The 24,250-nt window shown below is 42.9% G+C and overlaps 3 protein-coding genes across 3 annotated transcripts in view; 1 reads left to right on the top strand and 2 right to left on the bottom strand.

The window, feature by feature from the left end:
- zzef1 (zinc finger ZZ-type and EF-hand domain containing 1) overlaps nucleotides 1-8,539 on the bottom strand; it is a 28,643-nt gene extending 20,104 nt beyond the window's left edge. Inside the window, exons 1-18 of the mRNA XM_022745726.1 lie at nucleotides 8,040-8,539; nucleotides 7,089-7,233; nucleotides 6,791-6,985; nucleotides 6,519-6,702; nucleotides 6,192-6,391; nucleotides 5,223-5,433; nucleotides 4,932-5,048; nucleotides 4,176-4,354; nucleotides 3,850-3,948; nucleotides 3,662-3,753; nucleotides 3,421-3,566; nucleotides 2,994-3,099; nucleotides 2,215-2,433; nucleotides 1,090-1,181; nucleotides 750-970; nucleotides 456-589; nucleotides 287-357; nucleotides 80-194 (exon numbers count right to left, since the gene is read on the bottom strand). Coding sequence (XP_022601447.1) covers nucleotides 80-194; nucleotides 287-357; nucleotides 456-589; nucleotides 750-970; nucleotides 1,090-1,181; nucleotides 2,215-2,433; nucleotides 2,994-3,099; nucleotides 3,421-3,566; nucleotides 3,662-3,753; nucleotides 3,850-3,948; nucleotides 4,176-4,354; nucleotides 4,932-5,048; nucleotides 5,223-5,433; nucleotides 6,192-6,391; nucleotides 6,519-6,702; nucleotides 6,791-6,985; nucleotides 7,089-7,233; nucleotides 8,040-8,453 — 2,940 coding nt within the window. The 5' untranslated portion in view covers nucleotides 8,454-8,539. The remainder of the gene's footprint in view (nucleotides 1-79; nucleotides 195-286; nucleotides 358-455; nucleotides 590-749; nucleotides 971-1,089; nucleotides 1,182-2,214; nucleotides 2,434-2,993; nucleotides 3,100-3,420; nucleotides 3,567-3,661; nucleotides 3,754-3,849; nucleotides 3,949-4,175; nucleotides 4,355-4,931; nucleotides 5,049-5,222; nucleotides 5,434-6,191; nucleotides 6,392-6,518; nucleotides 6,703-6,790; nucleotides 6,986-7,088; nucleotides 7,234-8,039) is intronic.
- A 116-nt stretch (nucleotides 8,540-8,655) lies between these two features.
- On the top strand, nucleotides 8,656-10,827 carry LOC111222147 (neuferricin). The gene is made up of 4 exons (XM_022745728.1): nucleotides 8,656-9,009; nucleotides 9,233-9,373; nucleotides 10,259-10,445; nucleotides 10,608-10,827. Exons 1-4 carry the CDS (start codon nucleotides 8,745-8,747, stop codon nucleotides 10,780-10,782), a joined length of 768 nt encoding a protein of 255 aa, XP_022601449.1. The 5' UTR covers nucleotides 8,656-8,744; the 3' UTR covers nucleotides 10,783-10,827.
- Nucleotides 10,828-10,913: 86 nt separating this feature from the next.
- ankfy1 (ankyrin repeat and FYVE domain containing 1) lies at nucleotides 10,914-24,160 on the bottom strand. Its single transcript, XM_022745727.1, has 25 exons — nucleotides 24,151-24,160; nucleotides 21,994-22,201; nucleotides 21,568-21,686; nucleotides 21,021-21,156; nucleotides 20,803-20,926; nucleotides 20,008-20,157; nucleotides 19,728-19,893; nucleotides 19,280-19,484; nucleotides 19,107-19,175; nucleotides 18,097-18,299; nucleotides 17,908-18,005; nucleotides 17,119-17,320; nucleotides 16,856-16,954; nucleotides 16,592-16,745; nucleotides 15,942-16,110; nucleotides 15,649-15,767; nucleotides 15,255-15,411; nucleotides 14,948-15,148; nucleotides 14,657-14,833; nucleotides 14,393-14,540; nucleotides 13,885-13,975; nucleotides 13,479-13,603; nucleotides 13,018-13,164; nucleotides 12,778-12,868; nucleotides 10,914-12,653 (listed from the first exon to the last, which is right to left on the bottom strand). The coding sequence occupies exons 1-25, from the start codon at nucleotides 24,158-24,160 to the stop codon at nucleotides 12,521-12,523; spliced, it is 3,501 nt and encodes a 1,166-aa protein (XP_022601448.1). The 3' UTR covers nucleotides 10,914-12,520.
- Between the last annotated feature and the right edge of the window lie 90 nt (nucleotides 24,161-24,250).

The raw sequence follows: 24,250 nt of genomic DNA on the forward strand, positions 1-24,250 counted from the left end.
GGGCTGGTGGTAGATGGTAACCAACATGATGGAACAGTTGAGACATTGTGTGTGTGTGTGTGTGTGACAGAGGTCTCACCTCTCGCGTTGCCACCAGCAGAAGCGTCTCCATGACTGACAGTATGGGGCTGATGTCAAAGTCTGAGGGAGCTCCTTTAGGTGGGAGCAGGAGAAGGCCACTTGGATCCTGGTCACTGCGTAGAGGAACACAGCTGTTACTGATCCACTGTGATCCAGGTGTGGGTGTGAATATGATGGTGTGTGTATTCATCTACAGTATGCTTACCTGAAGTAATTACAAAGTGATTCAAATGTCACCTTTACTGACTCTGGCTGATCCTCTTCTGTGATATTTTTCTGTAAAAAGGATATTATTATATCATCATCATCATCATCATCATTTTATTATTACATTGTAGTAATTATTATCCTTATTGTTGTTTTTAGAAACTCACCATCATGTGGAAGAGTTTGTCCCGTCTGACGTGTTTATCAGGGAAGAAAACAGCAGCTCCGTTAAGAATGGCCTTCACTGCTTCCTTGTGCAAAGCTTTTTCCACTAATGTTTCCCCCTCTGGACCGTCCACAACTAAAACACAAACACAAAGAAAGATTATCATCACATAGATTTCCAAGAAATCAATCGTGACAAGCTGCTACTGTCCACTGAGTCTCCAGAGAGACATTTAACCTTTTAACCAAATACTTTTAACTACTCCCCAGTTGACTGAAAGCTGACAGGTTCTTACTGTGGCAGAGGTGAGTGTAGAGTTCCCACACAGCCCTAACAGAGTCATTCAGAGGCTCTCCGCCGCTGGACGTGGACGCACACGCCGCCGCTGTGGCTCCCTCGTCTGGCCCTCTGCTCTCCTCTGGGCCCTGGGACTCCAGTGGGTTGGGCAGCATGGGGAAACAGTTCTGCATCAACTGGAGCAGCAGAACTCTGCTCTTCAGCACCTCCTCTCCCTCACTGAGACAAAGACATACGCTTGATTACAGATGAGCCCTTAATATGTGTTCTGGGCCTGATCACTCCAAATAGTAATTACTGCTGCGATGCGCGTGTGCACACACAGTATTATCACTCACATCTCCCTGAGTTTACTGTAGAAGTTCCAGAAGAGGCTGAGGCTGAGACCACCGAAGTCCAGGAGGTACTTCTGCTTGAAGTGAGAGGCGTCCTACAGAAACAGAAAGACAACTGTGTGACAGTGTTCAACAATAAGACAGGAAACATTCAGCAGCACAGACGTTCAGCAATACTGCAAAGGAGATAAAAAAAAAAAAAAATCATGGGACTGGAGAGCTTCTTGAAACATGTGTTAGTGCAAACAAAGACGGTGGGTGGGAATGAACAGGTCTAGAAAAACCAAGGCACTCGTCTTTAGAAAAAGGTTTAAAATGCCTTTAGTGAGCTGGCAAGTTCTATGAGGTAGAACATCATTAAAAACATTCACTTTGACGCGTTCAGCCTTCCATCAACGGGTGTAAACATTCAGCAATCAGAGTCAACCGGTCTAAATCAGTGTTCACTTGGTCCATCCCTTTCTAATACATTCTTGGGGTCAGCAGGGGGCAGCCTCTCCAGATATAGGATACATACAATTAAGGAAAGATGAGGACATATATACAAAAAACATCACTTCACTTACAAAACATAGCATGAAGGTATATATACACGCACATATCTCACTTCAACAGTGAATAACAGGAAATGAGTAAAATCTAGATAAGTGAGCAGATCATGACTCATCACTAATAAACTGATGAATATAGTGAAAGCAAGACAAACACGTACAGCTGCAGGTGAGTTAGTTCTGAAATGTATTAATCAAATGTACTACTTTGGTACGACACAAGACGATAGACAAGATACCATCTCAGGCCGTTGGTAAGTTAGGTGACGATTCTCATAGATCTCCATTTTACTTGCTGCTGTTGTTTGATGTGAGTGTGTGTAAAGAGGGAGAAGGAAATAATGCTGGAAGATATTTCCCACTGGTCCTCTGGTCTTGTGCTGTGTGGTGCCGTGAAGCAGTTCAGCAAATTTCCCACAAATATAACATGGCGGCACAGAGTATATCATGTAGTGTAACCACAGCTGCAGAATTGTGGCATTTACTGGTAATCATACAAATCTACTTTACTACTAATATTACTGATATTTGAATGTTGTACATCCCGTTCTACCTTCAAGCAGTGATCGGTAGTTACCATGTCTCGTGTAAGCTGCTGAATGAAGAATAGAGTCTTGTTAAGAAGACAAAGGCCAGTGACAGCATCGCGGTCGACCCTCTCTCCCTCTGGACTCAGGTCATCCAGGTCTCCCAGCCTCTCTGCCCCGGGGCACAGGTAGCCACTGAAGGTGATGGACTGCACACCAAGGCGCTCAGCAGAGTCCTGCCTGGCGCAGAGGAATTTCACCATCAGGAACTGCGAAGACAAGGAAACAGGAGGTTTCTACTGGAGAAGGATTCCTTAAGAACTGTTCCCAAATGTATGCTTTCATTTCCTAAAGGAATTAAATCATTTCCTAAGCAAACATTACTCAAACAGTAGGAAATAGTATAAATAGTAGTAGTAGTATTATGAGCTGTGAATCAATACGCATTTAATGCTCTTGTGAGTATTTACGATGGCATGCCCTGTGTTGTGGGACTGACTCAAGACAAACTGCAGTGCTCATGTTTATTGTAATGATGTAACATGCCACGCTGTGCAGCTGTGTGGCTCACTGATAAGATTTACTGTGTCATGTTTTGGATACACAGATAATATCTGCTGGTACAATCAGTTCATTGGTGCTTTTGTTTTTTTCATGGGTTTCGTTAACTTAAAGAAAATGATTAAATATCATCTTATCAATCTTCTCTTTTAATGCACAACTGCTTGAGGGGTCGGATACAAAACACAAATGTTAAATAATGAGGTTCAAATGATTAAAGAGGACTAAGTAAAATCGTATCTTAGTTTTCACTGGATGCAGCATGTACCTTTGCAACTCGACACTGCTGCAGCTTGATCTCCACGTCGTTCCAGTCCTCCTCCAGCTCAAACCAGCCAATCGGCTCGTCCTCAGACTGCGCTGGAATCCTCACACTGCAGGTCAGGTGACAGAGTGGTGTGTCAGCCATTCACATAAACCACTAAGGCAGACCCCCACACTGCTGATGGGTATCATCCAAAACACAGGGAAACTACTGTCTACTGCAATCTTATTATACTGGAGGGTTCACTGAAGAGCTACAGCAAAACATATTTAGCCACATGAACTCTTCAGTACTCCTTTGCTAACCATAGTTGTCTTCTCTTATTAAAGGTTTGTCAACATGTAAATTTACAAAAGATATTTGGATGATAAACACAAAAGCACAATAAACTAAAATATAAGGAATAAAACAGTTACTGATGGATCCTTACTTGTCTTGTACAAACTCTTTGTAGTCCTTGTAGTCCCATGTGTCATACTTCTTGAACCTCTTGAAATGTTTCTCTGCATCAAAGGGGTCTTCTTCTTTGTAAGCAAACACCAAGCCGCATTTCGCTCCAATGGCTCCTTTTCGTACCTTATCAAACAGATCAGAGAGCAAAGGTTGTGTACAGTAATTCTCTGTGACTGTCAAAGTTATCACAGACTCTACGAAATCACAGGGAGCCTCACTTTGATTTTCATCTGAGTGACCTGGAAGTTGCTCTGGTCCTCTGTCGACAGGATCACACTGGCTTTCTTCCTGCCACTCTCTGTGAGAAAACCTGAGGAGGGACAGACATTCAGTCGTACTTAGGGGGGGGGGGCATGTTCATACTGTACTTAAACTAAAGATGAATTGTGATTGATCTCAGCTGTACCGTCTCCAGTGGAAGATTCTGTGAGCATGTTCTCTGGTCCTGACTTCTCCTCTTTACTCTTTACATCACAGGCCTGTAGGTGCAGCTGGAGGGGCTTCCCTGCAACATCAATCATTATAACAGTTTATTTTCTGTGACAACGTTGTTAATCACTTGATCATTCTCCATACTGGTTCTAATTTCAGTCTTATACTGCATGGCTACAATTACCACACTGAAGTGCGGCTTTGTAACAGAATTAGCAGTTTACTAATGCATCAGCACTTTCTCCTGGGTCTATGGTTTCAAATGTCCTCATGTGAGTAACGGAGGGTTGGTCACGTTACCATTGCGATAGAGTAGTCGCAGCCTAACGGAGGCCATGGACACGATGAGGGAGGAGGCCTTGTATGCTGTCTCTAAATGATCGCTGATGCAGGACAGGGCCTGGAGCACTTTGGCGACGCTGCCTCTGGCCAGAGCGAAGGCCAGGAGCGTCAGTTCTGCATCAGGACTCACACAGCAGCTACGTAGGAGAAAAGAAACAAACATAAGTTATCTTGGGGCGGCATTAGGACATATTAAATAATAATTTTGAAGTATTTTGGCCAGCTAAGTATATATTCATATATTTATTTCCATCAATATCCATCAAATAAATCCATAACCGACTCCTGTGTCTAACTCAAAGGTCTGACACCACCAGCTGACTCTGGGGGCAATATTAAATACAGTATATCTGCAAAATGATGGCTACATTTGGTCCAAATAATGTTTAAACAAACTATATCCACAGCAACAATTTGGATGTTTGAAATTTAACGACCTAAAGCTTAAGCTCTCATAAGAAAAATGTTTGTTGTGTTGATTGAAAACTTGAATTTGAAAACTGACTGGTAAGATCATTTCTGTCGTGTTGCTGCTGCTGTTGTTGACAAAGACCCTGAACACCGACAGAAGGATTTATAGTACATTAAATGGAACGCTAAGAATGTGTCATCGCCCCACACGATCAATACTTTGATTTGAGTCTGATTCCATTGCGATGATGTCAGCATTATGAGCCCAGTGTGGCAGTGATGGGTGAGTATGCAGGTCATTACTCTGCTATCCTGAGCAGAAATCCATCCACCTCCTCCAGGATGTTCAGGGAGAAGAACTTGGGGAACTCTGTGGATGACGGCGTGAGGGACAACGGCGGCATGTGCCGTAAGGCTTTTCTAGGAGGAGAACACACACACACACACACACACACACACAAAAAAAATAAAAAACACTGACTGGACATATCACTACACTTGACTCATACAATAAGAACTGAAACATTATATTAATCACTTACAAAGATTGTTGCACTCTTGCAAACATGCAAAAGGATGAGTAGTTTGTCTTACTGTGTGCTGTGAAGGACAGTCTGAGCCAGTGCAGGGTTAGTCTCCATGGAGGCAGTGACCAAGGAGGTGAGGAGAGACAGGTACCAGATGGCTGAAGCATCCGAAACAGACACCTCTTTACTCTTGGTAATCTGATAGCCAAGAGTCTTCAAGCCATGAATCCGTGTGTCACATCCGTCACTCAGGCACCGCTTAATGTTGATTTGGATGTCTGGGGTTTGGTGAGGAGATAATGCGGTTAGCAGACTGATGGAATATATCATTCAAAGGCGCCACCGTAAGTTATTTCATCCTCTTGAGAAGGGTATAAAATAGATGTTGACGAAGGGAGTCAGAAATAAAACCCTAACCTTAACCCACTTCTACTAATAAAGAACTCCAGTTTGCTCACAGTAATCTAGCAAATCATTTGCAGGACAAAGCATTGCCATGAACAAAACACAAAGCTGCGCCTGATTCAGCCTGTAGTTAGAGCTGCAAGCCACAGGCCTGCTTTCAAAATACATTGCTGAATTTGTCACCATCATTGAAACTTCTCTAATATTTGTCTGACTGTTCATGCTCACAGCTGCCTCTGATTCTCACTTGATGTTATCCTCATTCATTCATGTCTCTTTGAAAAAACCAAGCAAAGCCAGTTTTAGTCTAGCTTCTATGTGGCTAGACAACCTCTAATAAGGTGGACATGTGTTCATTGGCTATACAGATGCTCCTTTAAAACCTGAGGCCTGAGTTAAAACTGGAGAAAAAAAAAAGCCACCAATCCCTGGATTAGATCCCTTCAGTCCCCGGCTCATGGCAGCTTGTATGAGGATTAAAAAGTGAGGCATTTAACCACTCATCTATCTATGAACCCAGCGCTCTGCCTTCACTGGTGGGGAGCTAGTGTACAAGCATCAGTGAAGGGACACAAAAGCCCAAGATTAGTGAACACAACTAGGAGGACATGATTGACAGGTGGTGACTCACAGGGGTGTGTGATGTTGGCATTCTCCAAAAGAGCTACGTATCCTGTGACATTACTGGGGATGCGGATATCTCTGATCTCCTGCAGGGAACGCCGGTTTTTCCCCACAGCAACTGAGACCAGCTGAGGCATGTAGCTGTGGTCATTAGAAGCCACAGCAATGGCCAGCCGTCTCAAAACTACATCTGGTTTCATTTTCAATCTGGGAAACAGAAAAGAGACGGGTTTCCACCTTAAAACTGATGGTACACACATGGGTGAAAACTTCCATCAATCAAGGATCAAACACACGTGACAATCAGCTGTGAAGTCTTGGAGTAACATATTACCTGATCCAGTGTGAGCGTGCGCTGCCGTCTGACTGCCAGAAAGACGTGGTTTCTCCATTTGTCATCTTGTAAATGTCAGAAACATTGGATGAAGCTTCTATTGTGCTGTAGCACTGTGTGACCACCTTGACCTTGTCCACCTCCGGGTCACGGTCCAGCTCTGCTCTGTACTGGATATCTAAATCTGAAAGAAACTAATACAGATTAGGACAACTGTCTCAAAGTTGCGCAGCAAAGGCAGACAGCTTCTTCCGCACTAGCCACTAGTTCACCTTTCTCCTTCTGCAATAGGAATTCCAAGAAGTCCTGGACCACACTGGACCTCATGGTGCAGATGCTATTGTAGCCCTCTAAGATAGGGAAAGGGATGGCACTGCTCGGGATACGATTCCTGTGTAAGAATTTCAGGATCTTGGAGGCATGTGCTCCTAACCGGTCTTTTGTCTTGGAGAATATGTCAACAAAACCTGTAGAGACATTACAAGAAGCGATGTTGGTTTTCAGGGTTAACAATATCTATCCAAATAAGATTGGCCTTGTTCACCCATGTAAACAAATCACATCTCATACCTGGGGTTAGGGAGCACGCCTGTAGCTGTCTTATCACATGACTCAGCTCTCCCTGTAGATTAGCTCCATTGGAGTTCTTCAGAGCAATCAGCATGCTCTCTACATCCACCACCCCATCCCCCTCTGCATCGAATTGTCCAAAAGCCTGAGACAGCAGACGACAAAGACAGTGTACATCGTGACACTTCATATACTGACACGATCACTTACATTGCTGCACATCATCTCTAAAACCTATAAGGATATAACTCTAAACAAATGGGGCCAACACTATGCTCTAACCCTATTGCTTATTATTAAGTTGTATATATATTGTATGCCTGTTTAAAAAAAATCATCTTTTAACAATACAGGTAGTAGCTCTACAAATATGAACGCTCACTTTTGAAGGAAGCAGTGTAGTGTGTGGATTTTAAAGCACAGCAGTGGCATTCCATGTCAAGCTACACAAAGCCAAAGGCAGACTAAAGTACACATTCATTATTTAACCCATTCATTTGGTTAGACAACAAATGTCAGCCAACAGGCACACAAAGCAGCGTGTTACGCTCAAAGAGGCCAAAGCTGAAAATGCCCAGGGACAATGATGATATAATGACAGCTCATTTCACTGGTTTCATTGCACCACCCTCTAGAATTACACAAAAACTAGGTTTATTAGAGATAACATGTCTGTCTGCCCCCCCCCCCCCCCCCCACCCCCCCCCACCCCCCCCCCCCCCCCCCCCCCCCCCCACCCCCCCCCCCCACACCCCACCCCCCGCCCCCCCCCCCCCCCCCCCCCCCCCCCCCCCCCCCATGGCCTCACCAGCCAATCATGTTTACTAATCACTCATCATAAATGGGCATGTCAACAGCTATCAGCAGCTCTACCCTGATACCTGAGACACACATTTCAAATCATGACATTTCACGTGACTTCTGAGAGGCACGCTTTGCTAGTCTTTATACCTCTTCACATTCATCTCTCGGGGCATCTCTGCTCTCTAACATCTCACAAAATTGTTCCACATTGACAGACTCTTCCCCTCGGTTTAACCGGTCCTCTAGCCACCGCACCAGGACACCCTCATTCCCGGCCAGGACAGACTCCTGAATGGCGACCCCTGAGTCGCTAATCCGGGCCGCCGCTTCTCTCAGTTTCACTTGCTCTAAGAGGACCCCGGGGCTAGGTGGTCCACCCGTGGGCACGGGCAGGTTATTCGATCCCCTTCCGCTTCTTCCAGAACCGGAGCCACCACCGCCTCCGACACCGCCGCCAGTGGCCGCAGAGGCCGGACTGTCTTCCGCGAAGCCGGGGCTCTCCGTTTCTATATCTTCCTCGTCGCCGCTGCCTCCACCGCAGCCGCTCTCCGCGTTCCCCATGTTTGTTTCACCGACCTAGAGCTCCCCCAAAAATCTCTGCGGCCCACTGGGTGTCAGTTTTGAGACGGTTGTGCCGGTCAGACCTCTCCTATGTTCACCTACAGCTAGAAGTCTGCCGTTCACTACTACCGCATTGACGTACTGTACGTCAACTTGCCTGAAACGTCCTGTGCGTTTCTAGTTTGCACATGCGCGGTGGCGTTTCCGTTCACGGAAGCGCCTGCGGTGTAAATATATCTCAGTGACAAAGGTGTGAAATGATGTCAATGGACGAAATACCTACAGGCTTGAATGAACAGCATGCTCAGCTATGTTTTGGTGGCGCTTTTATCTGTGTCGTTGGCAGTGTTGTTCATTCCTCGCGACTGGTACGTAAAATTTGGAAATGAATCAACCCAGGGGCCCCCTGTGCGGCTCCTGAGCAGGCATGAATTATCACTGTACGACGGGGAGGAAGGCAGCAAGGGCCTTTACCTGGCCATCATGGGACAGGTTTTTGATGTACACAAGGGACAGAGGCACTATGGACCAGGTGGTGCCTATCACTTTATGGCAGGTGATTCCCCTCTTCTCCTACAACTGTCAGTAATAAACCAGCTATATATTTTAATGCTTAATTGTAGGGCACCTGTTAAACATTGTCTTACATAGAATTTCATCCCAAACCCTCAAACCCTAAATCAGAAACAAGATTTCCACTGTAATAGGAGCAACTTACTTGTACATTAGTATGCTTCGTGCTGTACTGTACTATATAATGTGTGTGTCTTTATTTTCAGGCAGAGATGCCTCACTGGCCTTCATCACTGGAGACTTCACAGAAAATGGCCTGACAGATGATGTGTCCAGTCTCTCCCCCCTGCAGGTGGTGGCCCTATATGATTGGCTGGCCTTCTATCAGAGGGACTATCAGACTGTAGGTATGTGACGTTTGTCCACCAGCTATTTTAAATGTAATTTTTGGTGCACACATTTCTTGCAAAAACAAAGTCAGCAGTTACCTTTTCAAGCATCTTGTAAGATCTGGTTCAGTTCAGCATTATTAAATATTTTTTACACAGTTGGCATATTTTATAAAGTTTTACACAACCACTACTATATATCTGGACCATTTTACTCAACAGTAGTACATTATGGCCCCTAACACTAGTGTTCTGTTTGGGCCCTGAAGACTCCAGCCCTCTGTAACAGTTTAAAAAAACGTTATTAATATTGTTTTATCACCTTGATACATAACTGCGTTGGTGTTGACAGTATTTTTAACACATTACTACCCCTCCTTAATCCTAAATAAGCCTATTTGGAGTTGCAACTGTATTTCCTAATACAATTAATTAATTGTATGAAAATATAAAATATTGGAAAAAAACTAACATTTAAAGGTATAACTGATCATACTGTTTATATTGGACATCAAGCTGGGAGATTATTTCCAGCTACGCTACTTTGGCGTCGAAAAAATGAGGCAGTTGTGTAGCAGGCAAAATGTTTTTTAATCCCATTTTAGAGGATACTTTCAACTTTTAGAGTTGGTAAAAGACCTTCAAAGTTTTTCAAAGATTGACAGGTATACATACATTTTTGCTCTGCTCTTTTTCTCCATATCTGTTACAAGTTGGGTTTTCAAATGGAAACCTAAACATCTTAGATCTGTGGAACTGCTGCCTGTGCAGTCTTGACTCAGCCCTTGATGGATGTGTAATGTTTTAAAAAAGAACTGCTGACTTGTTTCACATAAATTCTCATTATCAATGGACATCCATCATCTTCAGTAAAAAAAAAAAAAAAAAAATCTTGAATTTCAGGTTTGGTAATAGGCCGGTTCTATAGCGAGACTGGACAGCCCACAGAGGCCTTGTTGCAGGTGGAAGCATCACTATCAGAGGGCCAGCGAATCAAGGTCCAGTCTGAGGCCGAGATGGTTCGCTTCCCAGCCTGCAACTCAGAGTGGAGCGCTGCCAGGGGAGGAAGAGTCTGGTGCTCCACTAAGAGGTATGGAATAGTTCCGGCCTAATCAAATACGTACAAGCCTACAGGGCATATGATAACAATGTTGTGATGTACTGCATACCTGTAATAGAGCTTGTCTTGCACCATCAGGCATTATTGGTATACATCAGGATTTAGAGGACTGACTAATTTTTTCCCCTTCAGTGGTGGAGTGGTAAGAGACTGGACAGGCGTCCCGCGGAAGCTCTTCTCTGCAGGAACCAGTGGTGTTCGTTGTGTCTGTGTTGAAGACCCGTCTGCAGCAGAGGAAGACCCCAACCTGCAGAAATATGAAGCCTGCCCTCCACATGCTGATTCATGCCATGTTGGAGAGTACTAGTCTGGACCAATGGACCTATTCATGGCCTGCTGTTTACCAGCATAAAACTCAGGAAAACACTATTTCTACTAGTAAATCACAGCAATTAACTTATTCGCAATAAAGAGTTGGAATGAAGAAATCTCAGCACATTCATTTTTGATGACCTTTATGTAAAGTTGTCCTCCCTTTCTCTAAAAGGATACACCAGGAAGAGACAGGCTAGATATCTGAGCATACAGATACAATACAATGTGCATAAAAGATTAAACAATGTGCATAAAAGATTAACAGAGGCAAGATTTAGGTTTGTCACAATGACAAGCACAAACTGCATTAAAGTACAAAACAGTTGTAGTGGTCAAAAATATCACACATTTATCTGTACAATTTAACAATACTTAAAGAGGCCCCACTACCTGGCCGCCCAACACATTCTCCCCAATGATCGGAAATATCATGTGATCTTGATAAAGTGCACCTGTTAGGCTTAGAAATCAAGAAGCGTTAAATGTGATGGGTCAAGACAACGACTTGACACGAGGCAACATCATGGGGACTATGATCACAACTTCATACGCGGACCTCCTGGCAGGTCAAAAATGGAATGTAAAATTTGGTGACTGATTTTCAGATATGATTTTTGATTATGACCATGACAAGTAAAGGCTACAAATTAATTGACATGCATAGGCATAATAGGCATTTCTGTAACTGATGAGGAGGATTGCAGAGAGAATTTTGTTTTGTTTTGGGTAACACATTTATATTCCTTCCATAATAAAATGGGCTTTCTCAGGTCACATTTTCCCAACTTGTCATGTTAAAAATTTTGCATTTCCATTTTAATTTGGCCGAGGGCTTCATATAACACACTATGTTCCAACTGTGGAGATAAACACAATCTTATTTCATGAATTTCATTTTGTCCATTTGTGCCATCTATCATCTCTAATGGTAAAGTAATACAATGTCAATGTTATAATTCTGAATATAACTAAGTAGATTAGACCTCATTTGGAAATGATGCTCGTTTAAAAAACAAACTTAGTTCCTTTCCCTTTAAATCCTCTTTGCCTGTCCCACTTCATCCAGTCAATACAGAATTGGGGTGACAGAAGAGTGAATAATGCAAGATTACAGAGAACATGCTGATAGTTCAGTCTTTGCAGATCTAGTAATCTGGGGGCATTTTATATTTTTACTCCTCTTGGTTGAAAGCAGCCTCAGCTCTTGTATGAATGTACATATTCATTTTGTAGTAGTGAATCTTTGTCTTTGGGCAGGTCACGTAGCACGAAGGCTGCTGACAGTGAAATATCCCAACAGAGAAGAGGAAGAGAGTTTTGATCACTTGTATGTTTATCAACTGACATGTCTGTGTTCTGCAGTTACCTGCTTGTGATTATAAGAGTTCATCAGGACAAGCATACATTAATTAACTTGGGAAACTGATTAACAAACTCAGTCCAGCCGTCACCAAGCTGGAGAGCTGCTTATATCCACATTAAGATACTTTGATCAAAACAGAAACAAAAAGACAATGTTTCACTTTCTATTTGAAACGTCCCTCTAGAACATTAATAGTTTTTCATAGACTGGAATAGTATAAAGGCGATGGGGTCCATAACTGTCCGGGAAATCTCTTGTTAGTATGTCCTGCTACTGATGTCCCTTCTCCTGGTGTGCCTGAATTACTGTGCCAAATTGGGCCTGGCATGGCCAGTGTCAGAGGATGGAGGATATCCAGGCCAACGCATTACGATACCCCACCCAGAGTTAGTACATCAAAGCAGATGTCACACACCCTCACAGGCTTGTTCAAGTCGAACTTGATGATGGGTATCTCCTTTATAGAGCACTTGTGGCACAACAGGCGCCCACAGTGGCGGCTGGAGTTAACAGTCAAAGAGGAGACACAGGATTAATCATACAGTGTGACACAAAGTGAAAACATGAGTGAAAATCAGAAAAATATTATGTAATATACACATATAAAAAAGCCTTAGTACTAACCAGTGATGTTTCCTTGTCGTAACACCAAACTTGGCAACACATTCATAGCAGTTGGACCCATCACACCAAGGGGGCTCTTTGGACAGCATATCTAAACAAAAGGGTAAAAAGACCAGCTGAGTTATCGCCATGGAGGTCAAATAACCAGTATTAGAGCATATCACTCAATGTGGGGCTGTCAGTTTAACGTACAGGTATAGTGAACCGCTGACACACAGCGAGTGAAGCGTAAAAACTTACCTAGAAGGCGGAAGAGCAACTGTTTGGTTGCGACTTGGTAGTTGAAAATGTTGATGCCCTGATTATTATTGATGCCGAGTCGAGCTCCAGCCCTAACAATGGCACGGCACAGGTTTGCATTTCCTTTCATGTAGGCCAGGAGCAGAACTGCAATAAAATACAGGCATTACAGTCATTTTATCTCGAGGGTGCTACTGATATTATGCTATATTGTATGTGTATACCGTTAACTACGGTGGCCCCGAGAGCTCAAAGCACTGCAACTTCAGAAAACACATGCAAATAAACAAAATTTCAATTTGACAACACATGCGCTGCAAATACTCACAACACAACCAAATACACAAATGTGGGAATTTGCTTGTGTTTTGCGTAATTGCATGTTTTCTTAAGTTGCAGTGTGTTGAGCTCTCAGCGCCACCGTAGTTAACGACAGAAAATGATTAAGCGAGCTACAGTACCTGTGTTCCCTTCATTATCTGGTTTGTCCAGAGGGTATTCAGGCATACACTCCAGAAACAACTCAAAAATGGCGGCAGCATTCTCTTTCCCATAATGGCCTAGTACGTGCATTGGCGACTGACCCCTAAGCAGACAGATGACGAAAAGGAGACACGCAAGTTGACTCTATAGTCTACAGAAAGTTACGTTCTAACGTTCAGATGTTTTAATCGTTTCAGGCATGCTTAAAAAGCTTCCACTGTCTACATTAATTATGCACCAGTTTTTTTTTCTCTCTATCCCATTTTCTGCAGTTCATCTTGTTACAGTGTTACTGCTTCACTGAGCTAATTTCCCAAATGAATCATTAATGTTTAATTAATGTGATCATAAGGTAATGTCTGACTAGGAAAAAACTGAAAGTACCTGAGATTAAAGGCCTCAGCATCAATGTTGGACTCTGTGAGAAGGGCTCTGACATTGTTAAGGCGGCCTTGCATCACAGCCAGATGCAGAGCTGTGGAGACAGCAGGAAGAATAGAGGAAATAATGATTATGTTATTCACAAGGATGATGGTGGCTACAACTACACAACACTTACTAGAGTAAGTAGAGTAGCTCGTTTGAACAAAGCGATATCTACAGATAAGTCAAAACCTACACCATCTGACTTAAAAAAAAAAACTGACTAAAATAGTCCATTATCTTTATCACTTTTTAGTGAAATAACATTATTAATGTAGATACCAATATAGTTGAACACATATAGTGTGAACTAAAATATCCACAGAAACGAGTATTGAATAGTCACTTTAACACAACAGTACTACTGGTCCCGTGACAGTTATCTGTTATCTGTTATTCCAGTGCCATTTGTTTAACAGCAGCATCCCAGATCACAAATGCATAATAAAGATAAAATGGTATCAGATACCATTGTTGCCATTCTCATCCTCAGCAGCAAAGTCTACTCCATTCTCCAGCAACACAGAACAAATAGTGGCCAGGTCCTGTTGGGCAGCCAAGTGTAGTGCTGTCTGCCTGTGTTTTGTCAGCTCATTTACTTTGGCTCCGGCAAGCAGCTGGTAGCAGAAAAAAGCAAAAAAATAAATAAAATAACAGTATCACCTGCACCACTCTTTCATTAACACTTACATTAGTATGAATAGTAAAAACAAGAGGAACAAGAAAAATGTACCAGGTTGCGGACAATGATCTCAGATCCAGCCTGGACAGCCAGGTGGAGAGGGGTGAGTTTGGCTGCATCTTGAACCCTGGAGTTGACATTAGCTTGGACACTGATGAGGAACAGGACACTTTCAATATCTGAATTTTGCACAGCCACATGGAGAAAATTACGCCCTTTGTTGTCCACCTGGACAGAAACAGAAGTTTGAGGTCAGGAGTGATTAATACTGTGACTGTACACAATTTTTGTTGATGCAAAAGCAGTCCTTAAGATTAACCGGTGCATTTACGCCAGTGCTACCTGTTCAGCAGCACCTGGCTCCCTCTTGAGGATAGCCTCTGCCGCCTTATTGTTCTTGTGCGTCATGGCACAGGCGAAGGGGGTCATTCCTTGACGGTCGCGGATGTTGAGACGAATGTCTGGATGGGAAATGAGGAGCTGTATAATGACGTTGTGCTGGCTGCTAATCGCAGCATGGATGGGAGCTCTGCCCTCTGCATCCTGATGAAGTGACAGACACAGGATTATACAGTGAGAAATAGAACATGTTTACAACTCACTTAGTACTATCGGAGAAAAATGGACCCTCTGATGTGACAGGACTGACCTGTGCATTAACATTAGCTCCAAACTCTAGAAGGCACTGCACCACCTCCTCCAATCCCCAGCTGCTTGCCAAGTGGAGGGGCGTTTGTCCATCTCGGGCTTCTTCGTCTCCTTCCCCATTAGGGCCTGGCTGTCTGGGGCTGTTCACGTCACATCCACTACACACACATAACACAGACAGTAAGTTAAGACACCTAGATACATCGATCTCAGTAAAAGCTTATAAAACAGTCAGGTTGCTCGTTTTAGTCTGATTATATTTTTACTTGCACAATCGTTTTCATTGACATGACTTTTGTAAAAATATTAGTATATTGATTTTCCTATATCCAAAGATTAAGCAAATATGTGCATCCACATTTCCCAAACCCATATGGTAAGGAGAACTGGCAGACCTGCGGATGAGGAAGCAAGCAGAGACCTCATTATTCTCATCAACAGCTCTGTGCAGGAGGGTCTGCTGGCAGCCAGAGGGCCCTGTGCTCCAACAGGTGGCATCACAGCCATGGCGAACCTAGGTGGGACAAAAAGGAGACAAAATCAAAATACAAGAAAATATGATCGTTTCCCTGATAGAAATCTATAAAACACATGTTGTATAACAACGACTTCCGTGCCATGCCAATACCAATGAAGAACTAAAAGGGTACTATCATCTCTAAATTGGTTGTGTATGAATTTGTCTCACCAGTGTGGATGCAATATCCTCCAGGCCATTCTCGAGAGCCAGCCACAGTGGAGGGTCCCCTTTGTCATTCACCACAGACATATCGGCTCCTCTTGTACAAATGGCATCTACCACCAGTGGCAGCTGGTTACTGATGGCCAACTGTAGTGCTGTTTGTCCCTCTTGGGTCCTTATAGTGGAGAAAAAAAAGATATAGACATAAGATACAGAAGAATCATAGACTCTAATGAGAACAATTTAAAAAGTCCTGAAGCTGAAACCTTTTAACTGGACACTGGCAGGTGGCTTAAAGAATGCCTGGAATTAATTTGTCTCTAATAATGGTTGAATTAAGGGGTCCTTTCATGACACATAAGTTCAAATAAAATATTTCCTCCAAAACTACTGTTTTAGGTCCAATCTTAGGTTGTGCTTTGTTACTCCTGCACATTACTGATCAAGTGTCACTGAATCTGGTTCAAATAACAGAAGAATACCAGAGGACAGGGGCACCCTGGAGGGGGTAAATGCACTGATCACAAACGACCACATCAGGCCAGGGATATTTCATTCCCCATCTTTCTAACCCTTTATTTTCTGTCATCTCTCTACTGTCAGCTGACTAATGAAGGCATAAAAAAAAAAAAACTGTCCAATAACCCATGCATTACCTAACATTGATGTCTGCCTGATGCTCAAGAAGGAAGAGGGCGCTCTTGCTGTCCTGTCTCTGGATGGCCATATGAAGCAGGGTTTGTCCATTGGACATAGTGTCATTGATAGAAGCCCCTGAGCCCAGCAGCTGAGCTGCTATAATGTGCATACCTGACAGGGCCAAATTATACATGTTATACATCACATACACAGATCATCATGCAAAAACATCATTTTCATAATGCACAATCAACTATATTACTAGGTGCAGTGCTGTTTACCTGTCCAGAGTGCCAAGCCCAGCACAGTCTGATCCATGGAGTCTTTGAGACTGAAGTCTGGAATGATCTGGAAGTTGTTGGTGGCATGAAGTGCATTGGCTGCAATAGATCGAGGAAGAATTAAGTAGATGCATTGTGGGACGTCTGAGTACATTACTGATACCGTGTAGTGATGTAAATCAGAAATAGCTTAATACATCTGCCAGTTTTACAGTTCAGTTCCAGGCATTCAAATGTATCCGACTCCCAAAACATACACCGACCTTTTTGCTCGAGGATGACAGAGACCACATCTGGGTGGTTGTGAGCAATGGCCATGTGGAGGGGGGTCTGCATAGCCACACCAAGGGTGTCGTCAGGCAGAGCCTTCTGGGTCTGCAGGTTGGGGTTGGCCCCCTGCTGGAGCAGCTCTGCTGTCAGGCTTGCCAAGCCACAGCGACATGCTGTATGAAGTGGGCTCTCACCCTGAAAGAATAAGGTTTTCATTAGCAATACAAAATAATTTCATCATCATCTTATGATTTTGGTTTTATCTCTTAAGTACATTTAATTTCTGCAGACATAAAAATTCAGATTTTAATTTTCAGATTCATGATCTTTGATTGCAATCCACTGCATGTTACAGATGCACTAGTCCCACAACTGTGAGACATTATATGAAGAAAGAGATCACTATAATAATAATATAAAAAAAAAAAAACGTTTACACTCAGTGACATGAGGAGTACAATTTAAATTTTGAATTTTACTCTCTTTTTACCAGTGAATAAAATGAGGGGAAGAGAATAAAGCTTGTCATTTGTCATTTTCTCCAGCCATCTGTAAAATACATCTGAGTTGATGCCACTGGCCCAAATTTGCTAAAACTCAGAGAGGCTGATGTACTTGACTGAATTTATTGTGACCTTTGAAAAAAAATGACACTGACTGACCTGAGGACACTGTGATAAAGGTCAGAATTTTAAACTGTTAAAAGGACATAGTACCTGCACATTACAGGTCTGAAACTAAGCAACTGTTTGGCAGTTATGTGACTTAAGGTTCATACGCACCCATTTGTTGACATGGTTGACCTTTGCTCCATGAGTAGCTAGGAAAAGAGCAGCTGCCTCGTTGCCTGCCCGAGCTGCTCTCTGCATGAGGCAGTTTTCTACAAAGGACAGATTGAAGGGAGATGAAGCGTGTTAAAGTCATTTAGTCATTTAGACAGAAATGACTGTAGTGAGGTTACTGAAAAGCACCTGTGGTAGTGTCAGGAGCATCCGGGTTGCTTCCTCTCTGGATAAGTTGTGCTGCAAAGCTATTCTCATCAAATGAGGTGCCATTCACTACTGGTGCATCATCCTCAAATGGGTTTACTGAGGGGTCTGAAGACACGGTGATATACTGCAGGGCCAGCCACAGAGGTGTGCTGCCCTCATGGTCCTTGAGTTCCAGGTCAAGCCTAACAAGATGGACAGATTACACCAGGTTACACACAGGATTATCTTTGGAGGCGACATGACCAGGGTGACATGTATGTATTATGAATATTGGTGCCCTTAAACAGGATTGTCTTCATGAGAAATTCTGAAATTAAAAATGTCTAAATTCACTAGCTGTGATGTAAGCTGCTGTTGTTAGAAAATGACTTAGCTCATAAAAGTAGGCTACATTTGTTGTCTACTCTTACTTGTCAGCTTAGAACTACAATCACCACCTTGCAGTTGTTTGTATCCGCCAACTAGTGAAGTTGCAGGAAATATGGTCACAACCTCCCCTTCTGTTCCTGACTTAGTGTTAAATAATTGCCAGAAAAGTGTTTTTGCAGACCAATGTGACGTCACAGTGAAGTTCACCTCATTTTAATATAAAATTTCACCACTTCATCATTTTATCCTATTACACATTTGTGTTAAATTTTGTCATAATTAGTGTATGAATTTTCGAATTATGACTAAAAACGTGTTTTATGAGGTCACAATGACCTTTGACCTTTGACCACCAAATTCTAATCAGTTCGTCCTTGACTCCAAGTGAACGAATATATCAAATTTGAAGAAATTCTTTCAAGGCTTTACTGAGATATTGCCTTCAAAAGAACGGGACAGACGGACGTACAGACAACCTGAAACATTTTCAAAAGGACCTGTGAAGGAATCGTACATTATCCATTTTTGTCAATTAGAGTTCAATTATTTGGACACCAAGCACAATGTGTGTGATGTTCCACAAACGCTCTAATTCCATATGAAGGCAGGACGTAACTCACTGTTTGCACTGTAGCAGCTGGCTGAACACGGGCTCATTCCCTGATGCCACAGCTTCATGCAGCGGAGTTCTAAAAACGACAAGACAAAAAGCTGAAGCACCATCACACTTTGCAAGATAGCTGGTCACCGTTGAAATACAACACAGTTCATAAACAAGAGGCCTGTGACCCACCTGCCCTTGCTGTTCTGCATGTTGGGGTTGGCTCCGGTCCTGAGCAGAGCCTCTGCTATTCGTGCCATGCCGCTCATCACTTCTACAGAGTGCTTCTTGGGGCTGAAAGAACAGACCAGGTGAAGTGGGGTTTCCACAGCCCCCACTGTGGATGCATTCACCTGAGCTGAGTGGCGAATCAGGAAGATGGAGGCAAATTCATCACCTGGAACGAGGGAAAGAAAGACTAGCAGTCATAAAAAAAGAAATTCTGCTTTCATGTATTAACACTAACACTCACAGAGCAGCAACTCGGACTTGTACAGAAAAATGAAACAGGTAAGAGCGAATTGTTTATTGAATAATTTGATCAAGTAGGTATCTTAACTCTTTGACAGCAGAGCTGAAAGTTTAACTTCCACAAGAAACAAACATTGGTAACAAAGTGTTTTAAAGAGTGGCTCCACACCTCTTTGGATGGCCTTATGCAGGAGGCTCCAGCCACTCTGGTCCACCATATCCACATCTGCTTTGTTGTTAACCAGAGTGGTGGCAATACTTTCCAATTTACGAGAGAGTGCCAGGTCCAGTGCCAGGTCACCGTTGTTGTCCAGCTCATTTAGCTTGCCGGGTAGCTGAAAACAAGAGATAACAAAATCCAAAACATAAAACCAGTTCAGAAACATTTCATCTACCCTGCTGGTTACAATGTAACAAACAGTTAATAAAAGGGTATCTGGTGAACTGACCTGCGAGTCCATCTCGATGAGATAGAGAAAGACCACATCTTCTCGCTCAACTTTGATGGCTTTGTGGAGAGGATACTCCGTTTTAGATTTGATCATCTTGTACAGAAGTTGGGCGCTCATGGTGCTGAAATCTTCTTTCCTCAGATCATCCTAATAAATGACAGTCAATGAAACACAACAAAGCATCAGTGTCAAATATCAGAACTGATGACAGAAAACATCAACAGGTGTCATCAATTGTCTAAAGATAGAAGCCTCTAATGTAAAGTTAGAAGACTGTTACGACAGAGAATTTCTTGCTTTCAAGAATAAAAATAAAAAAGCCATTAAAAAAAGAAAAAAGAAGACTGGATGTGTCAGAAGCTGGTGACAGCTAACAGCCATTTTCTACACTAAAGTCATAAACATAACTTTGACAACTGCCTCTGGATTTATCGTATCGTAAACAGTGATGTAATATACACTGGTGTGACAACATATCTCTGATCCAACAAAAAGGAGTAAACGTAAGGAGATGAACCCACAGAGAAACACAAGGTCTGGTTAAAAGTGGTTGGTGGATTCAGAAGTTGCATACTTATTTTGATGCCTCAGCACTGATGAAAACTCAAATAATTCATCAAAATAGCAAGCTAAAATGGTTTGGTAAGGCATCACTGAAAAAAAAAAAAGTAAATAGTTCATTTAGTCTACATGCATAAGTAAACACACACACACACACACACACACACACACACACACACACACCCCTAAAGTTGCCCAGTTAGCCATGCACAAACACAAAAAGGGACTCACCCAGTGACTGGCTATGATCTCCCCACAGTAGTTCATCAGGGTGGTGGCATTTAGTTCCTCAGCTGTCTGATAGAAGCGAATGCAGTTCCTGACATTCACCGAGGACATCACGCCTTTTTCACACCTGTCCCAGAGGAGAAACAGATATACTTCAGGCCATTAAGCCACATATGTTGCTCTATAAAATGCTCTGCAACAGTAATTCTGCTTGTGCTGACCTCTCTCTGAGCAGCTGAAGCTGGAATCGATTAGCCAGCTTCATCAAGTCAATAAGGAAGGCATCATCCTCAGTGAGTTCCAACTCATCGGTGTACGCCCATCGCAACATCGCCATGGCAACCTCAGGCTTGCAATCTGGGAATGAATTATGTGATAAAAAACAGGGATTCACAGAGTGATCAATTACAAACCTACTATGATTCTGAGTGATAATAAATTATCAGTCTCTGCAAACACTGGACTCAACACATCACTTGGATGCACTGGGATGAATCTCCATTCATTCATGTTTCTCACAGTCATTTTCTCATATGCATGTGAATTTAAACTTTACTCATTTGCTTACTGGAAAATTGCCATGAAGGCCAAAACCTACCCAGAGCCAAACTGTGTCAGATACTGGACTTTGACAATCTGCTGAATCCACTCCAAAATAAATATTCAGTCATCATCTATTAACCCAGGCATGTTGACTCAGTGACGGGTGAGTAAATAATGAGTGAATTTTCATTATAATTTACGCTCTGTAACACCAGGGTTGCTCACCAGATAGGTCCAGTTCAGAGGTGGAGGCCAGGTTGGCCAGACTCCAGACATCACTGCGAGCAGCCAACACAAACTTATGGGCACTGAGCTTCTCCCCTGCGACTTTCACTTTCAGATCACTGCAAAACCAGCACATTCATCTATGAGAAACCACATCTTCAATAATCCTGAGACTAACAAACAAAGTAACAAAGATTGGTCAATATATTCACATATCAATATGTTACAGTTACAGCACTCAAAACATGACCCTCAACACAGGCTTTCATCATGTTATGTGACAAGCCCATCAACTGCAACAATGTAGGAGCATAGGCAGGTTGCATCGCACAACACACACCAGAGGAGACACACAACTGTATAACATTGGCAGGACTGCTGGATAAAACAAAGCCCATACCCTTCCATACCAACCATGATCCTCACCTGTACTGTTCCTGCTGGTAGAGGTCGGCCACGATGTCCAGCAGACGGCTGATGAAGGTGTCTGCAGCTGCGGGGCTGGAGGAGCCCTGGCCAGAGGCCTGAGCAGCAAGCACAGCACAGCGCCTCTCTGTGTCAGCCAGCTTCTGCTGCATCTTCACATACTCCTGCCTGAGCAGGGCCAGGTGCTTCTGCAGCTTGGCCACCTCCTCTGTCCCACATCAAGGTAGAGGAGACAGACAGAGGACAAAACACAAAAAAAAAAAAAAGTAGGCAACAAAGACTGATTTCTGAACACAGGTTAAAACTGGGCTGCACGTTGCCTTGAACTGAAAACGGTGGTCCAAAGTACATTCAATTTTCAATTTATTTTCCAACATGTGTTCTTACAAAAACATTACTGCTGCTTGAAGATGACTTTTAGGGCAATGATCATATGACAGGAAGAAGCATACCATAAAGTTTGTGAGCTTGATTTGCACCTAAACTACTAATGGTTTGAGAAAGGAGACTTCAGACAGTGGCTTATTTCTTGTTAAAAGCACTTTCTCATGTGACCAAAGTTGCACTGAAGCAGAAGATTTTTAGCATTCTTTGTGCAAAAACCAAATCCCTGAATCTTAAAAAACTGATTATGGTGAATCTAAGGAGAGTCGTTTTGTTTGGAAAAACTTTTTCCTGTTCCTCTGACTGAAACGCACTTTCTACAGATCTTTGTGTTACAGTTCTGATTCATGTCTCAGCCAAGAGTCCACAGAGTTTAACTGAGGCCCATTTCCTTCCTTTAAACCAGTAAAGTTTTAGTGAAGCAAGAATGCTGAGACGGCACGTTACTTTGTCCTTCCTCGTAAACCGTTACTGGCAAGGCTACTGGTCATGAGGAACAGAAAAGGGGTGTCCCTGAAAACCACCTGATCAGCTCAACACAGGAAGGGTGGTATGCTGGAGCAGCAGCTTAGGACCAACGGATCAGCCAGAGAATTTATATTAATATATTAAAATCATCATTGGTTTTGCAGGATTAAAAAAGCATCACTAATGCATCTGCAAATTAAATATTTATCTCAAGCTTTGGGAAAATCCTCCTATGACAACCATATGTATGGCAAACCCTTGACATTTAAGAACAATACACCCTCAACAAAACTTATATGAAATGTACTCCATTTTGTTAACATTATCTAGTCTCTTCCAGGCTTTGTAAAGCCATACACCAATGCACTCTGTCTGTAAATACAAAACACACAATGGAAATTCTCTCAAACTGTGCCACTGGCAACAGAATACAGGCATTGCAAGAGTAGTTTTAGAGCGAAAAAAAGGGCCCTCTCTTTTTCATTTAAGTGAAGGCTCAGACAATCATTTAACATGCCCAAACAAATATGCTTTGTGTTCAGTGGAAATGGAGCGGTTACACACACAGTAACGCCATGGGCTTGGAGTGTTCTCTGGATCCAAGTTGTTAAGAAGATTTCCGTTAATGAGGAACACAACAGCAGACGTCCCCTTATGTCTAAGCCAAATATAGGTGGTGCCCTTAGCCATGGCACTTCTGCCAGGTGGTGCAGATGATACCTGACAGGGAGTGACACCTACTCTGTCCTGTGGAGCCTCCTGTCCCATATTAACCCTCCTTTTGACAGCACTGCCTTAAAATCCAGCTGTAACACAAGTTTATCTTCGTAAACAAAACAGCAACAGTTAACGAGGCGTTAACTGTTATGGGATTATATCTAGATAGTGTGTAGACAGTTTGATGATCTATGACGCTGACATTTAGCTAGGCACTAATATCAACATTATCAACGAATTCCGTAAGTTAACATAAGGCTGTTTTTTCTTATGTAGCAAACCAGCAATCTTCCTAAACAAAAACTGTTCCCCGCAGTCCAACCCACCAATATCATCTCTTGCCCGGTTCGGCTAACTCTTAGCTCTAAAATTCAGCTAGCAACATCAACGACAGCTAACGGTAGAGCTTGCTCACTGACAAGATGAGTGTGACAAGAGGGGTGTCGCAGTGCTTCGCATTTTCAACCACAGACAATGTACGGTTCATCAAATTGCCAAGACACCCGTTGATTCAGCACGACAGTTCAACAAGCATACGACTATGAAAGGGAGTGCACCAAATAGTCAAAAAAAAAATCAATCTCATACCTTCCGCCATGTTGCTCAGCGTTCGCTCCGTGGCCTGATGGTCTCTATCGCGATATGACGAAGAGGTAGATAGTAGGCAGTGGCGCTGGTGCTGCGTTCA

This window comes from Seriola dumerili, unplaced genomic scaffold, assembly GCF_002260705.1.
Source record: "Seriola dumerili isolate Sdu_G_001 unplaced genomic scaffold, Sdu_1.0 BDQW01000091.1, whole genome shotgun sequence".
NCBI lineage: Eukaryota > Metazoa > Chordata > Actinopteri > Carangiformes > Carangidae > Seriola > Seriola dumerili.

What these genes read in the sequence shown, in the direction of transcription:
- LOC111222147 (XM_022745728.1), top strand. Translation starts at nt 8,745, where the DNA reads ATGAACAGCATGCTCAGCTATGTTTTGGTGGCGCTTTTATCTGTGTCG. An exon ending in TGCCTATCACTTTATGGCAG is followed by an intron (nt 9,010 to 9,232) that starts GTGATTCCCCTC and finishes CTTTATTTTCAG; the next exon opens with GCAGAGATGCCTCACTGGCC. An exon ending in GAGGGACTATCAGACTGTAG is followed by an intron (nt 9,374 to 10,258) that starts GTATGTGACGTT and finishes CTTGAATTTCAG; the next exon opens with GTTTGGTAATAGGCCGGTTC.
- ankfy1 (XM_022745727.1), bottom strand. An exon ending in GAGCTAATGTTAATGCACAG is followed by an intron (nt 15,149 to 15,254) that starts GTCAGTCCTGTC and finishes TCACTTCATCAG; the next exon opens with GATGCAGAGGGCAGAGCTCC. An exon ending in AGATAATGAAGGGAACACAG is followed by an intron (nt 13,165 to 13,478) that starts GTACTGTAGCTC and finishes ATTTTATTGCAG; the next exon opens with TTCTGCTCCTGGCCTACATG.